The sequence below is a fragment of the Typopeltis vanoorti genome, chromosome 3 (genome assembly GCF_054136105.1).
Source record: "Typopeltis vanoorti isolate ZY-2024b chromosome 3, IOZ_Tvanoo_1.0, whole genome shotgun sequence".
Classification (NCBI taxonomy): domain Eukaryota; kingdom Metazoa; phylum Arthropoda; class Arachnida; order Uropygi; family Thelyphonidae; genus Typopeltis; species Typopeltis vanoorti.
In genome coordinates, this window is record NC_143551.1 from 174501659 (window position 1) to 174519790 (window position 18132).

General features: G+C 34.9%; 1 protein-coding gene across 2 annotated transcripts in view; it reads right to left on the reverse strand.

Moving 5' to 3' along the window:
• Window positions 1–6200: 6200 nt before the first annotated feature.
• The window catches only part of LOC150108753 (uncharacterized), a 47903-nt gene continuing 35971 nt past the window's right edge, over window positions 6201–18132 (reverse strand). For both annotated transcript variants that reach the window (XM_090416211.1, XM_090416212.1), the window contains exon 4: window positions 6201–6909. In XM_090416211.1, the coding sequence (XP_090272337.1) occupies window positions 6692–6909 (218 nt within the window). In that variant the 3' untranslated portion in view covers window positions 6201–6691. The remainder of the gene's footprint in view (window positions 6910–18132) is intronic.

The following is an 18132-nucleotide window of genomic DNA, read 5'->3' on the forward strand; positions in this document are numbered from 1 at the left end:
TCAAAGTTCTCGTTTAAGATCATAAAAACTTGAGATGACGTGGGCTCTGTGAAGATAATCTATTTCTTGAGGATATTATTCAGAGCTTTGCTATATGTCAGCCTACGAAGGTTGCTTTAGGGTATACTAAATTTTTGCTGTGCCAGATTGAGATTAGAAGGGCAAGATATCCAGGGAAAACTATTTCTTGCCTTTCACTTTCTAGATGAATTTAATACGAAGGTGTAGGATCTTCAGATATTTCGATCTGAAATGTTTAAAAAGAATGCTATTGTGTAGATTTAACAGGTATCATACTTTCAAAATTTTGATAAGAAAAGTCATTTTCCAAAAGCATATTATAAATAGTATCTCCTGTCCCAATATCATACTCCATTATACTAATTTAACAACTCAAAATAAAATAAGCTAATACTTTTTTTTTGACCGGTTTTCCCGAGTTAGTCGATTCCGGCACAGGCAAGCGGGGTTTTTTCCCCTCCCATAAACTCAAGAATAAGTAAACTCGAACCCACTCTAATTTCAGACATTAAGAATATTGTATTAGGGACTACGAGATGGCGGCATTTATTAGCCATCTTCAGTGCACCAATTAATTAGTGATAGCCTTGTGCCAGCTATCTCTGATTAGCTCGTGGAGATTGAACTGCCCACTCAGTCTCCAAAAGTTATAGGACTGAAACAGCCTCACCTATTCCCTCCATGGGAACAAAAAGGCATTAGTCGGTTTTTATACCTTTTATTGGGAGCAGATGAGGCCTTAAAACCCTACCTACCTTTTGGAGTCTGAGTGGACAGTTCAATCTCCACCAGTAGCCAAATCAGAGATGGCTAGTCCATGTCTCTTACTAATTATAGGCTCACAGAGGAAGACAAGCAAACAAGTGCTGCCATTTTCTGGTACCTAATCCTAACAGGATATATTACTGTCTGAAATAATATGGGTTCTACGGTTGATTTTCTTGAGTTTACGGGATGAAAAACCTGAGCTTCTGGGAGAAAAAACCTTGCCAGAGATCAATTAACTCAAGAACTGGTTGAAGAAAGGCTTAGAAAAAGTTCCTCCAGTGGACGATTAGATTCAAACTTACAAGTCTTTGTTGCGCCAAGTGCAGAGGATGTGTCACTTCCACTGAACGACTCAAAGGCATAACATACCATGTGGGCAGACTTAGAACTTCCTTTTGAGTTACAGAAAATCATTTGTAGACACTGGTAAATAGTAGATATAAAAAAAAATAATAATATAGCAAAGTAACAAGTTTTCCTGATAAGCTGGACCACTCCTAGCAAAATTGATTGCCAGCTAGTTAGATAACAAACCTTTGCTTCTGGCTTGCCAATTAGAACTATTTAAGGCCTTTTTCAACTTGTTCCAGACTTAATGTTGGGTACAGTCAAGTAGAGATTTTGTTGTAAAACAACTAAGTTTTAACTCAACTACTTAGTAAAATTGATAGTGGGACCTATACTGTTTTAAAGTTAATCATAAAGTGAGATAATTTTTATATTTCGAAAGAAAAAAAAAGATTCAATAAATAGATTAATATGTTCAGGTGTTAATCTGGATTTCAGTTGTTTAAGGTCTTCTGTAAGTTGAAAAGTAATGGAGGTCAGATCATTGATTTTTATATGTGAAAAACAAGTCTGATCATGGTCCATTTCCTTTCACAAACTCATGCTTTGGCATTACAGCAATGCCAAATGGGTGGACTTGACTTTTACTCCTCATTTCTATGTTCAGACCACTATTTTCATTCTACATACATGTTTAATAACATGCAGGTGATCTTGGTCTCAGTCTGCACTATTTAAAATGATTGTCTAATTCCATTTCTCTGCTTAATATGATTATATCATTATGTAAACTTCTCAAAACATCTTTTGAGTTAGTAGAGTTCTTGAGCAGGTAATTCTGGTTTATCTAGAAAGACAACTGTTTTTAAACCCAAAAACTGAAAAATCTGCTGTTGAATTACAAAATTTATATAGTGTTTTGCTAGTGCCCTTGTTCTGATATGCCTTGGCAAATGATGCCTAACCAAATTTCTCACCTTTTTTTTTTGTCCTTGTGACTTAAAATTTCTTAGCCACATTTTAATTTCATTCATCTGCTGCCTCTACCGTTCTCTCTCAATTCTGAAACTCATTCTCAAAACCTTTCTATCTTCTAAGGTTGATTTCATGCATTCAAAATTTCCAAAGAGTGAAGTCATCCTTCTTGACATTCATCCCACTGGATAATTGCAAGGTAATTAATATTTAAGGCATCAGCAGTGGAAGATATTGACAATTAGAATGTGTGGTTACCTCAAGGTTTGTCAAATGAGTAGGAATATAATTAGAAAAACTATGCAGAGGATTTTTTTTTTTTTTTGTGAATAAGATTAGGTTATGTATAGAATGAAGAACACTGGAAAAACAACAATGGGGAGGAAATCAGAAGTGAAGGTTTCTCTCCCCACCTTCAGGTTGATATGCAACACCAGATCAAATATCCTCTAAGTGCTTTGGAGAAACTCAGTTGCCTAATCTTTCCCTAAATTATTTGTCCAAAAGATAGAACAAATTGGTTAGGGAATTTGCAATGGAACAGGAGGGATGAAATTCACACTGATGGACAGAAACTGATTAACGATCTCCAGATGACCTTTCATTATGTCAGAAATGAACTGAGATGAAGATAAATTGATGGCTGCCTTTATTTAAAGAGGCAGATTATAGGTTTAGCTTTTAAAAAAGCTATGTGGCATAACTATAAAACACAATTACATAACCACAGTAATAAACATTAATGAAAGTACAAATATTTCTTACTTCAAGTAAGAGTAGCATGTGTGGAAACAAGCAAATCAGAATAGGGATTTACTGGGAATTTGTCAGTCTGCTCATCACATCTCCCCAAAAAATTGGTGTTATCAAGTCATTAATAGTGCATAATGCGTGTTCCTTTCCCTCAAGTTTATAAGAATTTCTATCAAAATTTTAATGGGAATTAAATGGTTATAACCATCATCAAATACAACAAATAACTGACTTATGTTCCAACACCTAAGGATTCTTTGACAGACTGCAGGGCTCCAATCCCTTATATTTATGGTATCTTTGTATCTACTGATAGAAATAATTTGGATTATGATCTTAATCCACACTTTCCTATCATCAGGGGTTTCTCATCTGTTACAACCTACAAAAAAACTGTCACCTGTCTTCAGTTGATGGACATCAACATGAAACATCAAGTCTGATCTAGCATACTGACACTAAACACGGTATCCTGCAGGATGAAGCTTGTCTTTTCCATAAAAGCAGTTTTAAATATGAATACCATTTCAAGAAAGTTGCAAAACTCTTTTACATTGACCTAACTTGGAACGATTTTGTGTGTGTACATGTGCGCATCCCCCCCCCAAAGTTTGGGAGATTCATTTTATGTAAAAATCAGAAGTAGTTTTAACACACTACCGGCCAAGACACATGTATATGTCCATGTTACAATGGGTGCAAAGTGCATATTAAAATTGTAATACCATTGATATATTGAAATATATGATGGATACGAAGCGTATGATGATGCGTATTTGATCCATAATGGCCGGTAAGGTGGTTAATAGTTAATTTCTAGCACAGAAGTTTTTAATTGGTAAACTGATTGTTGTACTTTGTATTCCAGTTTTTTTTAATTTGCTTGTTTTGCACACACTAATGATGCACGGTTATTTTCAGTACGAAATATTCGTACTTTCACTGAAGTTTATTACGAAAAAAAAGTTTAGTACGAAATATTCTTGCTTTCACTGAAGTTTATTACTGTTGTGTAATTGTTATTTTATAGGTTTACTTTGCCATCAGTAAACAACCATTATTCTTTACTCACACTGTCAATTTATTTAAGTCATTCAGCAAAATGTCTATCATCATACTAATTACGGTTAGACCATATTGGTCTGTTCCGGTCTCATTATCCATCCAATATCCTCTGCAAAATGTCTACATCACTTTTATCAACTAAATTATAATCAGAAAACAATTTAATGCTTCTCTTCAAAATCATATCATTAATATACAAATAAAACAGATGTAGCTCTGGTACAAAGCCCTGAAGCACATTACTAATCACCCTCACTCTCCAAAATTCTACTCCACCATATACTACTCTTGCATGTCAGCCATTCCCCATCCACATCATTAGCTTCATATCCATTCCGTTTGCTTGCTCTTATGTAATAGTTTTCTCATGTAGTATTCCGTAAATGCCTTTGCAATGTTTAGTATCACTGTGTAGCCATTTTCCTTCTCCATTTCAGCTGTTGCTATTATAAAATGAGTAAATTACTAAGGCTGGAACTACCTTATTTACAAAGCTGTGCTTCCCACCAAATAGCATCATATTCCTATCCATGCATTCCTCAATGCTACCCTTCTTTAACCTACTTTGCCAAACCTTAACCATTCTTGAAATACAAATTGGTTTGTAATTTTCTACTTGTCTTGGAGCCTCCTTTAAGTAATGAACTATCTTCCTCTTTTCCTATCCCTCAGAACTATTAAATTATTTAAGAAATTTATAACGTATACTGGAATATTAATTAAAAGAAATTCTTTTAATTAATATTCCAGTATAAGTTGTTAATTCCATAAATAATTTAATAGTCATGTATTACCAACGTATAAGCCTATATACAAGAATTATCCCTCAGAACCTCGTTAGAGCTTAGAGATTAAACAATCTGATCAGAGGCACTGCTAGTTCTCTTGTGCATTTTTGTAACACAGGTCAAAATGGCATTCAAATATACTGCTGTATTCATATTGATGTTTCTCAATATGCTGAGCACCTCCAGTTCATCTACCTCAATGCTCATATCAGCAACTGCAAAATCTTCATCTGGATGACACACCCTTGCAAAGTGATCACTTATTAACTCAAGTAGTTCTGCCTCTGTCACCATCAGCACTAATGAAAGGTATTACTCAATAATTATTCTTCCTCTTACTTGCTAGAGCAAAAAAACTCATTTGGATTTCTTTTGGCCTACTTGGCTAATTTTCTTTCAATATGATTTAATTCTCTTTACCATACTGGTCATCCTTCTTGCCTGTGATTTGTATTACTCATGAGCATGCTGATCACCTTAATTTTTCCTCCATGTTTTCTTTCCCTTTTTTGTAGCTCTTGCTAATCGCCAACTTCAGTTTGACTTTGTTTATCCTTCTGACTCTGGGTATGCAAAGTCTAATACAGCTTCCCTCAAACAATCCTTGACCATTTCTGATGTGTTATTAACATTCTTCTGTTGTACCTTCATTATGCCATGGCAGTGGTCCAAGCTGCTTACTAAGTGTCATAATCACCAGCTTTGTAGTTCCATACATGCTTTCTTGAATTGCATATGAACAAGATTGCATGGTCACAAATGGAGTCGCTACCTTAGTTATTGATACATCTAATAGTATTAAAAGATCCATCACTTCAAATCCCTAGGTTCTTCCATCACATGCTGTTTTAGGTAATTATTTCTTAGTAACTATATAAATTCTATTCTACTTCTAGAGAATAGTGGTACACTAAATGAAAGATTTGTTTAGTTTCTGGTTTTATGAATAGATCATCAGTATTGCACTTCAAGCTGTGCTAAGTTTACTGAAAAATGAAGTCAGTTCATTTGGTAGTGGTTATCAGTAACACCCCTTTTAGTTTCATGGATAAACAGTCAATGAGTTCAAGGAGTGGTATGATAAACTTTGTTTCCTAAAAACAACCTCCCACGAGGAGTCTTTTGACTCCATGGAGGACTGGATAATAATAATAAGAGAGGGGATACTACTGATGACAGTTGCCAATGAACTGACATCCATCATTTCTTCATTTTTCGGTAAACTTATAACAGCTTGAAGTGCAGTACCGATGATCTATTCACAAAACCAGAAATTAAACAAATCTTTCATTTAGTGTATCACTATTCTCTAGAACAGCTTTCTTCATCTGATGTTCCAATGACTAGTTTGTATTTACAAAAATAGGTTTTCCATCATTTTGTAAATTCATGCATGCACTTGATACTTATGTGACAAGTTCTTCAACTCTGCAGTTAAAAAAAAAACAAAAAAAAAACTTATTCTATTAAGTAATTTACTGTATATTGATATTATTCCCAAAAAAGCACTAAAACTTAAATCAAGATTCTATAACCAACAACAATATGCTATTTGTTTTATTTAAATAAGATGATAAAAATGCCACTTTTTGATGCATGAATAATTAAAAAATCTCCATTCATACTTCAGGTATATGTTCAAAACACAACCTACACAAATTGCTTTCAAATCATCACTGATGACAGACAATTCTTTGAAAGTTGGCATGAAAAAACTTCATTTACTGAATGAAATGTAATCAATACTTGTTACACTATCATAATTTTTTAATATAACAATGAATATGAGAAGAGGAATATACATTAAATCATCTGTAGTTAGATGTTTCAAGGAGATGAACAACTAAAATTGTCTTCACATAAGCTGTAGTACATTTATTAACTAGGCTATACTATTTATAAAATTTCTACAATTTTGAAAATTTTACTTTAGCAAAATGTGCAAGTGTCACTGCTAATCACTTGAACCACCAATAAGTTTTGCAACTGGGATTCAGTTCAATGATCAAATTCTTCAATGAAAAAAAAAATTACTATTCTAAGTACTTTGACTTAGAATGTTTCTTTGAATTCCTTTTCTTTTCTGATGCTTTCTTAGGAAATATTCTTCCTTTTTTAGGTTTTCCTGATGTTTTGTGGCCATGCTTTTGTTTAAAATCAGAAAGATGGTGAGGCATGTGCACATTTTCTCCGTCATTAGTTAACTTAAGGGATTCTCCTCGAAAAAATGCATGATGTTTGGGTGTCTCATCTAAAAGAAAGAAAGAAAATAAAGCATTTGCTTTACTATTATAATTTCAATGATTATTTCTTTATTGTTATGAAGTCAAAATGATTTTTAGCTTAGGAGAAAGTTCATCCATCAGCAAAGTGTCTGAATTTTGCTTTACTTTTCACATATTAGACAACTGATGAATACTAGTTTTCTTTTCAGGGAAACAGAATTCCAACAATGCATACACATTAAGCTCAGAGCACAAAATCAGCTACTTATATTATAGATGAACTAATAATTTTAAATCATTAAGCATGCCTCAAGTGACGAAAGGCATTTTTCTTCAGTCAATTATTTACTTCTAATTATTCACTAACTTAGTAATGCCAATTATGTCCATGTGAAAAAGTATCACATGGACATAATTGGCATTACTGAGACAAAGAAGGCAAGATCCTACTAAATAGTAAGTATAAGATATTATTTTCAGGCAATAATGATCAAGGGAAGGAAGGAGTAGTGATAGTATTCAACACCAAACATGAAGATAAACTGCTTGAATGGGAGGCAGTTACAAGTAGAATTGTGGGCAAACTTCAAAATGAGGAAATGGACAAATGCAGAGTATTTCAAATATTTTAGCTATTTAGACAAATTTTAGTGAAGATGATAGGTTAAAACTAGAAATAGGCAACAGAATTAGCAAAGCTGGTATGGTGGGTAGCCAGGTGAATAAATTTATATGGAACAAGAAATTAGCCAAAATACCAAACTAGCAATATATAAGACAGTGTTCAAACCAGTTTTAAGTTATGGATCTGAGAGTTGGGTTAAAAATAAAGCACTTGATTGAAGACTAGAGACCATAGATATAAGGGTTCTGAGAAAAATAAAGGGAATAAACTAATAGCATCAATGCACAACCATAATAATGTAGATATTAGAAACAAACTTGACATTAGCATTCAAGAATGTGTCAGCAGAGGTAACCTAAGGTGATATGGCCACTGAAATTAAACAGGTGAAGAAAGGTTAGCAAAACATGTGTTTGATGCCATGATGGCAAGAAAGACTCAGAGAAGACCAAGGTCTATGTGGATTGGTTCATTAAGAAGTGCCTTAGAAACACAAATGTTAGATATGACAATATCAGAGTTCTCAAGTAATATATTGATTTGAAAGAAAATTTTATAGGAGACTAATGTAAACAATCATGTAGTTCTGTCATGGTAACCTCCCCCCCCCCCCCCCCGAGGGTACATATCAGAAAATTGATGAATTATTCACCATCTTCAGCTCATTGTTTTATTATCAGACATAAATGGAATCAAGAACATCACAAGGTACACACACAACTCATTATACTGTGACAGACACATTTACTGTCCACACATTCTAACTGCCTACAACTCTCCATGCAAAACACCTACTTTTCATCTCCTTGCTCACATCCTGCTTATACAACTTCCAGGGATTGCCTCTTGTTCTCCTCCTGTCTTCACCCATTGTATAAAAAATCTTATCCAAATTAATCCAGTAATAACTCCTTAATTTATGTCTATCGTGCCTCCTCCTCCATCCCTTCTATTGACTAGACAAACCATATTCTCTCAATCTGTCTTCATAATCAACGTATTAGAGACCAAAAACAATTGTTGTCAATTGTCTGAATCTTTTATATTTATCATGCTTTTGAAAACCATGAGATCAAATTGGGGAAGAGTAATCCATGTGGTTTGATCAAAGACCATACTATGGAATCATCCTTGCTTCTACATGTCGTTGTCACATTATTATATTCTGATCACAATTTTAGCAACTGTTCCCAAACGTTCAGGTCCATATCCACCATCTTCTCCAGCTCTTCTAAAATATCCCCAATTTTATACTCTGCATTTCATTTGTTCTTCCTGAATTTGTTCATACTAAAACCTCAACATTTTGCTACACTGAACTGGAAGCCTCACTCATTCACCAAGTCTATTCAAGTTCATTTACAAGTCTGCATCATCCATTCTACTTCTCAGTTCTTCTCAACTTTGCTTCATCTGCAAAGTCTCCATTTTGGTCTTTTCCAATATATCACTTACACAAATTAAACAGGAATAGCCCCAGAGCAGATTGTTTGGGTACACCACTGGTGAATTTCCTCTTCTGGGATATTGCTTCCAATACACTTCATACTGATAACTATCCAATCCAGTGTACTAATCGACAATCCAACCCACGCATTTCAATTCCAAATTATGTGGAAATTTATTAAAAGGTTTTTTGCAAAATCTAAATATACTGCTGTATGCATCCCCTTAGCCAATGCATTTAGCACTCAGTTACAAGTCTTATTCACACATTAGATGTAATATCTGTTGTGACCAAGACTTCATCTTCTTTAATAGCATTTTTTTTTAATCTTTTCTAGATCTTCCTCTCCTCTTATTCTTCAGTTTCCAATTATAGACTTGTTTTATTATTCTATCTTCACTTTTCTCCACATGTTCAATCCATTTTATACTTTGGGTTGCTACCCAATTGTTTATTGCTTGTATTTCACATTGTTTTTTTATATTTTATCTAGTCTAGTTTTATTTACTATTTTTCTTAACATATTCATTTCACCTGTGAAATTTGTTTTTCAAGTGCCTGGTCTTGTTTCTGCATTATATGTCATAATAGCTCAGATTACTGCTTTATAAATTGTTTTTTTCTCTACTAACATGTTTATTTTTCCATATTGTTTAATCAAGCATCCTGATATTCTTGCAGCTTTCGCAACTTGCGACCTCTAGATATGGTCTTCCTTCCAGGTTCAGCTGCATACCTAAATAGTTGTAATTCATTATTTGTTCAATAATGGTATCTTCCAATTCTAATTTGGAACTTTGTGGTTCTTATGACATTGTCATACATTGTTTTAGTTTTTGATATCTTCATATTATATAACTTTGCTGCTTTATGAAATAAATGTAGTAATATTTGTAGCCGAGTTTCATTTTCTGCATTTAATAGTACATCATCCACATAATATAGTTCTTATTCTATTTATTTTCACTCCTGTATTTTCTTTTTGTATCATTACATCCATTATTATATTGAATTTTGTTGGACTTAAGGAGTCTCCTTGGCTAATGCCATTACTAATTTGTTTCTATTTATTATTAATACCCCAAGACCTCATGGAGTCAAAGACTCATCTGGATGGTCCTTTCACCACACACATCTCATCATACCTTAAAGACACTCAAACTCCTTGCAGACACCACTCTCGGGCAAGGCATTCCAATCATTCACAACTCTACACAAAAAACCTGCCTCTCACTCCCCTACTCACATCCTCTTTATACAGTTTACAGGGATGACCTCTGGTTCTCCCCTGATCTCCCACTATTCTCTGTACAACTTTTTCACCATTGATCTTATAACAACCCCTTACCAACTTGTAGGTCAGTATCATATTTCCCCTCTTCCTCCTGTCCACCAGACTTTGCAAATTACATCTTGTCAATCTTTCCTCATACTCAACATTCCAGAGGTCAGAAACTACCTTAGTCAGTCGCCTTTGGACCCTTTCCAACATCTCTTCATCCTTCTGAAAACCCGGTGACCAAATCTGGCACAATAGTCCATGTGTGGCCTAATCAAAGTCTTATACAACAGAACAAAGAATCTCCCTACTTCTACATGTCCGTGTCCTCTGCATCACTCCCAGAAGCCTTTGTGTTGTCTTCACAATTTTGGCGATATGTCCCCTAAATTTTAGATCCTTATCCACTATCACCTCCAGATCTCTTATTTCCTCCACCACCAAAAATATATTCTCACCAAGCATAAATTCTGCATCCCACCTTTGTTTTCCAAATTTTAAAACCTTACATTTTGCAACATTGAACTCGCATCCCTATTCGCTTGCCCAATCATTCAATTTATTCAAGTCTTCTTGCAAGGCCACAACATCTTCACTACTCTTTATGGTTCCTCCCAACTTTGCATCATCTGCAAACAACTGAATATCTCCATCCAAATCTTCACCAATATCATTAATATACAAGTTAAACAGTAATGGCCCTAAAACAGACCCATGAGGCACTCCACTAGTGACTTTCCTTTTCCTAGATATCACGCCCCATATACAACTTGTTTGTATATGGGGTGCGATATCCATTGATACCTATCAGATAGCTAGTTTCCAATCCAATGCACTAATCTAATATCCAACCCCATCTGCTCTGATTTGACTGTCAACTTATGAGGTACTCTATCAAAAGCCTTTGCAAAATGCAAGTATATTACTATGTATCCTTCTCTGTCCAAGGAAGCAGTCACTTTATTGTAATAAGTAAGTAGATTACTAAAACATGACCTCCCTTTAGCAAATCCATGCTGTCCATCAAAGATAATACCATTGTTGTCATCCCAATTCTGGATCATAGTTCTCAAGCTTCTCCAACAACTTAACCACAACACCTGACACATAGATAGGCCTATAGTTTGATGCTCGAGTTCAATCACCGCCTTTATGAAGTGGCACAATCCTTCCCTCCTTAGGAACTTGACCAAGTGCAAGACTCTTATTAAAAAAATGTCAAGACAGGTGTCAACTCCCTGGCACATTCCTTCAGAATACGCAGTGATATATTATCAAGTCCCACAGCCTTATCAACTGCTCTCAATCTCTCCATGAAGTCACATTCACAAGATTGAAAGAACTTTATGAACTGCTCATTAAGGTATCTCCACCACACATTCCACAACAGCTATTCTTTATACCATTTCCTCCAATCAATGTCATCCTTCCATAATCATTCTTTCTTTTGCTGGCTACATATTGAAAGCACTCCCTAGGATTCTTTTTGGCTTCATTAGCTAACTGCTGTTCATACCTCTCTTTGGCTACTCTCACCAACTAAGTCACTCTCCTTGCCTGGTCTTTGTAGACCTCATGAAAGTGGTTATTTTCACTTCTCTTATGCTGCCTCCACAATGCCCTTTTCTCTGTATCATCATCATCTTCCTTATACCCTCTTTTACCTTGTGGTGTCAAGGGTCCATTGATCATCGGACCTCACTCCGTTTACAGGATAAGGTGGTCAGCCTTATGCCCCGGTGTATCCTATGGCCTGTAGTGTTGAGTTCTCAAGGCCAGTTTGCCTGCTTTGTGGGATGAAAAATCACAGAACAAACTGGGGAAAAAACCCTGCTGTCCACGCCCAAGACTGGCTAACTTGGCTATGGCTGAGGAAGATCCTTCAGCTCCTCACGTCACCGACAGGAATTAAACCTAGGACACCCCCTTCCCCAAGCATATGGTTGCGAAGCGCATAGGCCACTAGGTTAACCACGCTCACTTTCCTCTGTATCACATACTTAATCTCTTTATTCATCTATTTCACACTGCTGGCAACCACCCAGGTAATCACCTCGTGGTAACCTCACGAACTGGTGGATGATTTGACACCTCATTTATAATGACATCCTCTAATGAGGATGTCATTATAAATGATGTCATTTAAAACCTTACATTTTGCAAAAGGCTTTTGATAAAGTACCTCATGATAAGTTGACAGTCAAACTAGAGCAGATGGGGTTGGATATTAGATTAGTGCATTGGATTGGAGACTAGCTATCTGATAACTATCAATGGATATCGCACCCCATATACAAACAAGTTGTACATGGAGTGCGATATCCAGGAAAAGGAAAGTCACTAGTGGAGTGCCTCGTGGGTCTGTTTTAGGGCCATTACTGTTTAACTTGTATATTAATGATATTGGCAAAGATTTGGATGGAGATTTTCAGTTGTTAGTAGATGATGCAAAGTTGGGAGGAACCATAAAGATTAGTATAGATGTTATGGCCTTGCAAGAAGACTTGAATAAATTGAATGATTGGGCAAGCGAATGGGGATGCGAGTTCAATGTTGCAAAATGTAAGGTTTTAAAATTTAGAAAACAAAGGTGGGATGCAGAATTTATGCTTGGTGAGAATATATTTTTGGTGGTGGAGGAAATAAGAGATCTGGGGGTGATAGTGGCTAAGGATCTAAAATTTAGGGGACACATCGCCAAAATTGTAAAGACAACACAAAGACTTCTGGGATTGATGCAGAGGACACAGACATGTAGAAGTAGGGAGATTCTTTGTTCTGTTGTATAAGGCTTTGATTAGGCCACACATGGACTATTGTGCCCAGATTTGGTCACCAGGTTTTCAGAAGGATGAAGTGATGTTGGAAAGGGTCCAAAGGCGACTGACTAAGGTAGTTTCTGACCTCTGGAATGTTGAGTATGAGGAAAGATTGAGAAGATATAATTTGCAGAGTCTGGTGGAGAGAAGGAAGCGGGGAGATATGATAGAGATCTACAAGTTGGTAAGGGGTTGTTATAAGATCAATAGTGGAGAAGTTGTACAGAGAATAGTAGGAGTTCAGGAGAGAACCAGAGGTCATCCCTGGAAACTGTATGAAGAGGGTGCGAGAGGCAGGTTTTTTTCGTGTAGAGTTGTGAATGATTGGAATGCCTTGCCTGAGAGTGTGATGTCTGCAAGGAGTTTGAGTGCGTTTATGACACAGTATGATGAGATGTGGGTGTGATAAAAGGACCTCCCAGATGAGTCTTTGACTCCACGAGGTCTTGTTTAATAATAATAATAATAATATATAGTTTCTTATTCTATTGTTTTCTCTATCAATTGTCTAAATATGAATATTGCATCTGTAAATGATCTTTTCTGAAACCTTGTTCATCTAATAGATGAATTTCCTTTCTTATTTTATTATTTAGGATTCTTGTTAGTACTTTTAAATACGGTATTTAATAAATTTATCCCTCTGTAATTTTCTGTGATTTTATCTCTTTTTTTAAATATTGGTATTGTTATACTTTTTTTCCCCCATTCTACTGAAATCTTTTTTGTATTTATTATTTGGTTATATAGTATATTTAAACTCAAATTCCTGACATGTACCCTCAAGGGATATGATAGTACTACATGAAAAATTTACATCATTACTAATTTTCTATCTACAATTTTCCTCTAAATCAGTCTGTTACTAGTCAAGACTCCAACATTATCAGATCTTATATTTCTATCATCTAAGCCACTTTGTACTGTATCAGTCCACCTATATCTTGGTCTTCCTCTGGGTCATTTTCCTGCCAACCTGGCAGAGAACACTTCTTTTGCTAATCTTTTCTCTCCCATTCTATTTAAGTAACCATACCAATTGAGATTAGCTCTGTAACGCATTCCTGGATGCTGACAATGTCAAGTTCTTTCCTAATATCCTCGTTTTAAATATGATATTGATGCCATCTGTTCACGCCTCTAATCTTTCTCAGGACTCTCATATCTGCAGTCTCTAGTCCTTGGTCAAGTGTTTTACTTCTGACCCAGCTCTCAGAAACATAAGTTAAAACTGGTATGAACACTGTCTTGTATACAACTAATTTAGTGTTCCGACTAATTTCTCTCTCATTCCATATGAATTTATTCAATTGACTTCCTGCCATACCAGCTTTGTTGATTCAGTTGTCGATTCCATATTTAATTTACCATCTTCACTAAAAATTGTGCCTAAGAAGCTGAAATGTTTTACTTGTTCCAGGTTCCCCATTCACAACACAGTTGACATTTTCAACAATTCTACCTATTTTCATTGTCTTTGTCTTTTTAATGCTCACCTTCATACAATATCTATTACAACAGTTATTCAATTTAGTCAGGAAATCTTGCAAACTTGTAGCGGATTTATTGATAAGTATAACGTCGTGCGCATATAGCTGACATTAACATCTTCAAAGTGGTATTAAACAATAATTTCATGTTTAATACGACTTTCCTTCATAATTTGATCCATATAGATAGTGAATAACAAAGGGGGATAATGTACATCCTTGTCTCACACTAGATTTAACATTAAACCATCTTCCTGAACTTCCTCAAATTCTAACTGCCAACTCACAATTCAAATACTGACTAAGTATTGATTGATATAATGCCCCATTGACACCATATAACTGTAGCGTATTGAATAGCTTCTCTCTTGGCACCTTATACCTTTTCTAGATCGACAAAACTTAAATACAGATCTTTGTTATATTCCCATGCTTTCTCAACTATTTGTTGTAAAGTGAAGATCTTATCCTGACAGCCTCTATTTGACCTGAATCAAGCTTGTTCTTCACCAAGCTTTTCTTTCACAATTCTTCTCAACTGTTTCTCAAGTATACTTGCATAGATTTTGCCAGGAACACTCAGTAGGGAAATACCTCCACATTCAGTTTTATTTCCCTTTTTTATATATATGGATACTATTAAAGCTCTACTCCAATCATCAGGAATTCGCCCCTCTGTCCAGGCTTTCTGAACTATGCAGTGGAGCCACTGCAAGACTCTTATACCACCATAGTTCAGCATTTCTGGTCAAATATCATCTACTCTTGTTGTCGTTCCATTTCAAGACTTTAATGGCTTTTTCTACTTCACGTATGGATATGTATTCCCGACTGTATGCCTGTTTAGTGTTTTTTTTTTACCACTGTGCTATCACTGCTTGTTTCATTTAGTAAGTTTTCAAAGTAATTACTCCATACTTCAAGGATATCTTTTTCTTCTGTTTTCATGTCACCTTTATCATCTCTAACTCCTTTTACAGCACTCTTTCCTCCATTCCTAAGCTTCTTCAACAACCTTCAGAATATCTTATCACCTTCTTGATATTTATTTTCTATGTTCTTGCCAAAGTTCTCCTATGACTTTTGTTTAGTCAGTTTTACATAGTGTTTAGCATTTTTACATTTGTCTCTATATTCTCTAAGAGCAAAAGCTGACTTATTTGCCAGGAACTTTTGATATGCTTTCTTTTCCTTCACTGACTCTTTAATTTCCTGTGTCCACCATGGAGTTCTGATTTTTCTATCCTTGCAGGCAACCTCACCACATGCCTCTGGCTGAATCAATCAGTGGTTTCTTGAAGGCTTGCCACTGAATCTCCAAAGTTTGGTTGCTGTTCTCAAACGCTTTTTCTTCAATAAGCTTTGTTTATTTTAGTCTACAGGTAACATCCGAGAGCTGCTCAACTTTTATTCTCTTTAAAACTTTCTTACGTGTTATTCTTTTCAATATGAAATTCAGTTTTATCCTGCTCAAGACTAAATAGTGATCACCTCCAATTTCAAATCCTCTGTACACTCTGGTGTCCTGCACCAGGGAGAAAACATCACTATCAACAATAACAGTCAATGAGACTTTTCTTGTTCCTTGCCTCTTCTCTCCATGTGAATTTGTGCACATTTTTATGTTGGAACATGTTAATAATAACCAGTCCATGTCCTGAGCAGAAATCCAATAAGTATTTGCCATTATTAGCTTTGCTCTTTTCTCCAAATTTTCCCAAAATATTTTTGTATGTCTGACAATCATTTTCTACTCTGCTCTTTAGATCCCCAACAAGGACCAACTTTTCCTTTTTCATTGTGTCAGTTGCTTTTTCTAAAGCATCATTTTTCTACTTCTTCCTTAGAACCTTCTGTGGGACCATAGGCACAAATAAGTCTCATTGTCCAATTCCCCATTCTGATATTAGCCCACATCACTCTACTTGAGACTACCTGCCATTCAAGAAGATTAGCCTCATATTTTGTGTTGACTACTATGGGCTACTCCTTTTCCTTGATTGTCATTTCCTGAATATAAAATTTTGAATTTATTGCTCAGAAAGATCTGACCAGTTTTTGCCTTTTTTTGTTTCAGTCACCCTATTATGTCGATCTGATACTTATTTAATTCCTCAGCTAGCTCCATTTCTTTGCCATTCAGGCTTCTTATGTTGGTAGTACCGATCTTTAACTCTGGTGATGTTGAGTTGGGGTTTGTTTTCAGATTCGTTCCAGTAGCTGACTTTTTGCTGTTCACCCTGGTTCCCTGGTGAAAACAATGGGGGCCTTGTTTAACTGGGCGAAGTCCCAGCCGGTATGAAATTTTGTCATGTTGTACCATAATTTTGCATATTGGTTTAAGCCAATAAGAATATAATTTGGTCAATCAAATGCCAAATTGTCAGCCAATCCTCGTTCGTTCAGTATCCAGGTAGATATCCAACAGGGTGCACCACGAGAAGGTGAGGATTGGACATTAGGTCAGAACCCCTGGTCGGTTCTCCACATTCCTTTAGAGGCTATATGGAAGTCTCCTCTCAGTTATACAGCTTTGAGATCTGAATTATAATTTCTTTATCATTTTTTAATAATTCATTATTGATAATATCTAGACCTGGTGATTTTCTATTTTTCAATTTCATTTTGTTAATTCAATTTGTTGTATTTATTTCTTCTTGATTTGTTTATCTAGTTCTACTTTTATTTCAACTATTTGGTTATAAAGGTTTTTAAAATAATTTTCTAATTCCTCTATTTCTACTTTTAATATTGGGATATATTCTGCTTCTTACTTGTTTTGTATATTAATAAATTTCCACATTTGTTTCTGTATACCATATAAATCATGTTCAAGTTATTTTGTATATGATTCCCAAAATTGATTTTTGCTTTCTATTTTCATTTCATTAACTTTATTTCTTTATATTCATTCCAATTATCTGTTATTTGTAGATATTTTTCTTTCTTTTGTTAATATTTCTTCATTAAACCATGGAGTCCATCTTCTTGATTTTATTATTTTTTTTTTTACCCCAATACTTCTATTGCTATATTAGTTCAATTTGTTTTAAAAATCTTTCAATTATCTTCTACATGTTGTTCACTGCTTAATGGGTTATCTTGAAACTTTTGTTTTAACCTGTTGTAGCATAATGTTTTTATACTTTCTTCTTTTAACAATTCCATTTTAAATGTTATTTTGGCATTGTGTTGGTTTTTCTTCTGATTTTATTTTCACTTATTTCTTGTAAAGTCTTAGTTTACATATTAACAGATTATGATCACTTTCAATTTCTGCTGATACTAATACTAACATCTATTTATGATGGGTTATTACTTTGTTACATAATATAATCTATTATTGATTCTGTCCTCTTGTGTTTCCAAAAGTTATTTTATGCTGATAAAATGTATTCATTATTTTTAACTTATTTGCACAGAATTGTATCATTTCTCCATTATTGTTTCTTCATTAAATCTTTGCATAATTCTTTATTATAAGTAAATTGCTAAAACACGATCTTCCTTTAGCAAACTCATATGGTCCAAAGAGGCTGCTGTTTTCAATCCAATTTCTAATCCAGAGCATTGTTAGCCTCTAACATCT